Here is a 5,348-nt window from a genome sequence, read left to right as displayed (position 1 = left end):
GAAAATATACATGGTCAGGTCAGGAGAATTAAATATGTTATTGTGAATATTTATTATAATTAAATAGGATTAATATTGGCTCAAGGTGAATCAATAATTTAGAAATTGTAATTTTAAGTGAATAAATCTGTTTTTAAAATATTTTTGTCGAACCCCTCAGAATTACAAGGGATTAAACAACCAACCAAAGAGTATACATGGGTTGGTCCATGGCTCCCACTACATATGCAGCAGAGGATTTCCTCATCTTCCATCAGTGGGAGGGGAAGTCATTGGTTCAGTGGAGGCTTGATGCCCTAGAGGAGGAGGATGCTAGAGGAGTGAGGCAGGAGTGGGTGGCTGGGTGGGTGAGCACCCTCTTAGAGGCAAAGTGCAAAGGGATGGGCTGGGGGTTCATGGAGGGAAGAATGGGAAGGTGGATAATATCTGAAATGTAAACATATACAATTAAGAAAGAAAGAAAGAAAGAAAGAAAGAAAGAAAGAAAGAAAGAAAGAAAGAAAATATTTTTGTCACTGTGATAACAATGTGATTCAGGATTCTCTATAGAAGCTGTGAGCAAACACAAATATTTTTATTTTCCTTGCATGTGAGAGCAGAACCCTAGGATTTTTGATACTTGCATGCATTTGAAGTATGTTATGTGGCCATCAAGCTCTAAATAAACTAAGGAAAACACCTTTATCCAGCAATGCAAAAAGAAAAATATAACCTCAATGCCTCATTTTGCTAGTAGTTATTCTTTGATGCTTAGTATGTGTTCAGTGTTCAGAAATGGCATAGAAAATAATAAACACATAAAGAGTATTGGGAGATGGGAACAGAGTTGAAAAAGAGCCAACTGTGTTATGGCACCTTTTGTTATAGTATATTTTTCATAGATTGGTGTAATTGTACATAGACTCTTTTTGAGCACGTATCCAGAGAACTTCCTTTGAGAAGGAAAGGAGACCCTTGTCTGCTGTCATTCGCCACATCCTTTGGGAAATCTCTGGAGAAACAGCACTGAATTTTAGAAAACAACTTGATTTCTTGTCAAAAAATCTTTTAACATCTGGCTCAAAAATATTTGTATGACAATAAGCAAGCCCCAGTCTCCTGTTCAATAAGCCTGAAAATTCAATAAGTGTTTGGAATGCTAAAACTAAGCTACCTCATAGTGAGCAGCTGTCAAACATTTTGCTGAATATTCCTGCTGACCTGGCCACAGTGATCTGATGGAACTCAGCCAGCTTCAGGACATAAAGAGAGAGAAGGAAATGCCATCAAGCACCACGCAGATGTTTCTGAACACAATTACACTGCAGCCTGCACACTTAGCATAATGTATTATGAAATAAATGGAGAAAAAGAAACCTCAGAAGTCTTTATGCTTTTTGGATGGTTGCAGTAGCAAAATACCTAATGATACTATTAAAATATATCAATAGTTTTGCTTTCCAATAAGAATCATTCAAACCAGCAGTTTATATATGTTTCTACCTACTATACCACATATAGAACTGCATGTGACACATGTTCATTTTAAGAATTCTTCAGAAATATTTCCAACTTAGTCATTGTGTAGACCATCAGGAAATATTAAATTACAGTTCAAAGTGGCTGTCCTTGGACCCTATATTCAATGTCCATATCAGTGTTACTTGATTTTGCCAACATTACTCTCTGGGTGCTTTGATATATTTTCAAGTATTCATTACAATATATATGTCATAGAAAACATAGCAACATTTGAAAAATTATTCCAACTTAAAATATTTACATTTGTAATTAAAATTTATGACATTTATTCCAAGAAAGGATAAGAAAGCTTGTGGGAAGCCATGTCAAGGCCTTATTCTTGGCATACACTCATCCTTGGTTCTCCTACTTACTATTCTTTCTGCTTACCTTCCATGATTCACTTGTCAGTTCTCAGAACTTCAAACAAAGCCTCATAGCAACCCACCTTAGTAACCCTTCCTCCTGATCTTCATATTTAGCCAGCATCCTGCTAGATAGATGTTTTAGAACCCCGGGTAATGGCAAGGCTTTGTGAGAACAACAGGTATAGCTTAGTTATATCCCACAGCTGCAGCTAGCTTCCTCCACCTGCAAAGCCCTCTTTCCTTTCCTACCCCTCCCCATATCCTGTTTTCAGAGTATATAACCTGTGTGAACAATAAAATCTTTACCAGCTTGATCAGACTTCTTGACTTGCTGCACCTTTTTATTTTTCCCCCATCTCAGTCCTCTACATAGGATGTAAAGGTCCCACTTGCTTGTTCAGCTGGACTGGACAAATGCTTGTGCTAGTTTTACCCAGTTATCTCTCCAAAATTGTGTGTATTCAGTCATATGTTTAGCAAAATTGAAAATGTGAATGACTGATCCTACTTCAAGTAGACTCGATGAAGTACGACGTTCCCATCCTCACTTTTCTGATTTTGTGATCATTTATCCAGATTTTTCTTTTATCTGACTATTAAATGTTTTCTGTTCAGGCAGAGTGAAAGATGGATTTGAGTTAGATGTTACCAAGGTATATTGTTCCCATGTGACTCGTTCTACTTCTATTTGTGTGCATCTTTTTGGGTTCTGTAGATTATTTCATGTCACTGTGAAAACTTACCTTAAAGCATTCATCCAAATTCTAGCAACCATCCTAGCTTTAGGCATGTAGAAATTACAGACTCTAGACTTGGCTAACAAGGTCCCAATTGTTCCCTTTCCATGGTCACATTGTAGCACCAGTCAGAGGCAAACAATGATAATGACTCAAGTGAACTATGTAGAAAATACTAGTATATATCTACACTAATTTCCTGAAATATAGACAGCAAACATTCAGGTTTTGGTTTAAAAAATAAGCTAGAACATTTAAGACTGTAGAATCTTTATTAGATTTCTAAACAAGTAAGGCACATTAGTGCTCAACAAAATGCAAAGGGGTAGGAAATTTTATATATGAAGAAAAAGACTAACTTTCTACTCTTTCTCCAACCCCTTTTCTTCTTTTCTCTTTTCAAGCTCTCTAGTTTAAGTAGAGAGGAGGGTATATTGCTCCAGTGTTGTAATGAAAAAAATAAGGCAAAAGGGGAGGACCAAATCCCAGCGGAGAAGCAAAAGCAGTAGGCATCACAGGAAATGGATTGAAGGCTGAAGCTTGAGGAGGCAGAAAGCAATGAGCAGTAGAGCAAGGTAAGCCTGTAATACCGGGTGACAAAGGGAGAGAAGATCTCTGCTGCCAATTATCCATAGGGTTTCTTGGGCTTCCCAGTGGGAAAGAAACGTGAGCCAGGTTGCCCCTGTTGGCCATTCTAGCACTTCCTGGAGTCACCTCCATCATTATCCCCGATATAAGTGTGGGGATATATGGAGGGCCTCGTGACTGTGAGCCCCTTGGTGGAAAAAACCCTGGGCCTCTAGGCACAGGAATATATGGCTTTGAGTTATTGCCACTTCTCTCAAGAACCCTGCTACCAACTCTTGGGCCTCCGATCATCAGTGCCTTAGAGCTTCCAGAGACTTCCTGGGACATATTAATAGAATCATGTCCCTTCTGGCTCTGGCTTTCCAGGCCCTCTGAGCTGTTTATTTCTGCTGTTGCTAGGGACTCTTCCTCAATAGCAGGTGTTAGTGTAAAAGAGTGCCTTGGAGCTCTTGGATTTTCAGGAATGCGGGTTCCTGTTCTTGGCACAGTGAAGAGAGGTCTCAAGGAGACAGGAGGGCGGGCCCAGACATCGGCATCATCCTCATCATCCTTCAGTATGGAACTCAGACATCGGAGCTGCACATTGTAGTGTGTCTCCCTGCTTCCATTTTTGTCCACAGGTACCATTATGGATGAACAGCTATCCGCTGCAAGTCTAGCAAAAACAGAAATAAAAATTCAAATAAAATGGACATATATTACCCAGCAAATATTTCTAGCGTGTGATTGAATTCTGGGAATCTAGGAAATAAACGAGTACAGGTTTTCTTCATGTAGTCAAGTAAATACATTCAGAGCCTACTGACACCCCTCCCCCACCAACACACACTCTTAGAAGACACTTTTAGTACATGATCTCCCATAATGGCTGTCTCCTGTGCCTGTTTAATTCCTCATCAGTCAACGGTAGTAAAAACTGCCTATCTGCCCTAGTTGGCTTCCCAGTTCACAGAAAGTTACAGCTCTTTCAAGTCCTTGTAAGATTTATAACCCACTAAGCTCAGAATTCTGATTCTGGCAGGAATGTTATGAGGAGTCTCTGGGGACTGGGCACAGGGACCCAGCAATACATTCTTTCACAGAAACCAAAGGAAGCTTAGTCATACTCTTTAAACATTCTGCTTTTTTTCTTTGTGATTCATCACATATTCCAAATAAAATGTATTAAAACTTCATTCTTTTTTTAAACCTATATCACGATCTATTAGAGCAACAGTTTCTCCCTGATTTAGTCCTAATGTTTAGGGCTTTGTAACTTTCATTTCAAACTTATATTTACAATCCTTAATGTTTAATATGCTTACAATCAGTGATCTTATCTACAATTCTTTTAACTTTTCTTTTAACTTTTGCCTTCTGATCCTCTTGTCCCGGCACAGTAAACACATTACTAATACCCAAACGATCTCTTGCCTTCAAAATTAACTGAGTTGAACTCAGTTTTATACTTACCCATTTTCAGTACAAGCCATGTAGAAACAAGATAAAGATTATTTTCATGAAGTGGAAAAACAAAGCAGCTGAACACCAGCACCAGCCGACTAGTCTGGAGAAGTGATCCTTGCTTCTGCCTCAGAGAGGTTTGGCAACTGGAATGAAGGCAGGAACCAACTGCTTTATTCCACACTCACAGTTCTATTAGTGAAGTCATCAGTTGCTAGGCAAAGAAGTGAGGAAGTCAGACAACACGGAAGGGGGAAGGGATAAATCTGTATACTCCTTCAAAGCTAAATGTGGAAATGCTTTTGACACAGTAACAGTTGGACAGGAAAAGTATTTCCTAAGTCAAATGTGTTACAGACTAGTTGGAATAATAAAATATTTCAAACAGGGTTTAAAAGTCATGGAGGCATCTATTTCTTTCTTTTAAAGTTCTTTTCTTTCCTTTTTTTTTTTTTTTTTTTTTTTTTTTTTTTCGAGACGGGGTTTCTCTGTGTAGCTCTGGCTGTCCTGGAATTCACTCTGTAAACCAGGCTGGCCTCGAACTCAGAAATCCGCCTGCCTCTGCCTCCCAAGTGCTGGGATTAAAGGCATGTGCCACCACCGCCCGGCTCTCTTTTAAAGTTCTTATTAATGTTTTCCATTTTTTGACTTGTCTTGTTTTTGTTTGGTGAAGCATTATCTTTTGTTCAAAATTATTTCCGGACATTCTTTA

At 38.8% G+C, this 5,348-nt stretch overlaps 1 protein-coding gene across 1 annotated transcript; it reads right to left on the bottom strand.

Annotated features, from left to right (window-relative positions):
• Nucleotides 1-2,858: 2,858 nt before the first annotated feature.
• On the bottom strand, nt 2,859-4,776 carry Prr32 (proline rich 32). Its single transcript, XM_034485472.2, has 2 exons — nt 4,646-4,776; nt 2,859-3,848 (listed from the first exon to the last, which is right to left on the bottom strand). Exons 1-2 carry the CDS (start codon nt 4,663-4,665, stop codon nt 3,014-3,016), a joined length of 855 nt encoding a protein of 284 aa, XP_034341363.1. The 5' UTR covers nt 4,666-4,776; the 3' UTR covers nt 2,859-3,013.
• Between the last annotated feature and the right edge of the window lie 572 nt (nt 4,777-5,348).

The sequence above is a fragment of the Arvicanthis niloticus genome, chromosome X (assembly GCF_011762505.2).
Source record: "Arvicanthis niloticus isolate mArvNil1 chromosome X, mArvNil1.pat.X, whole genome shotgun sequence".
NCBI lineage: Eukaryota > Metazoa > Chordata > Mammalia > Rodentia > Muridae > Arvicanthis > Arvicanthis niloticus.
This window is presented reverse-complemented; position numbering and strand designations above follow the sequence as displayed.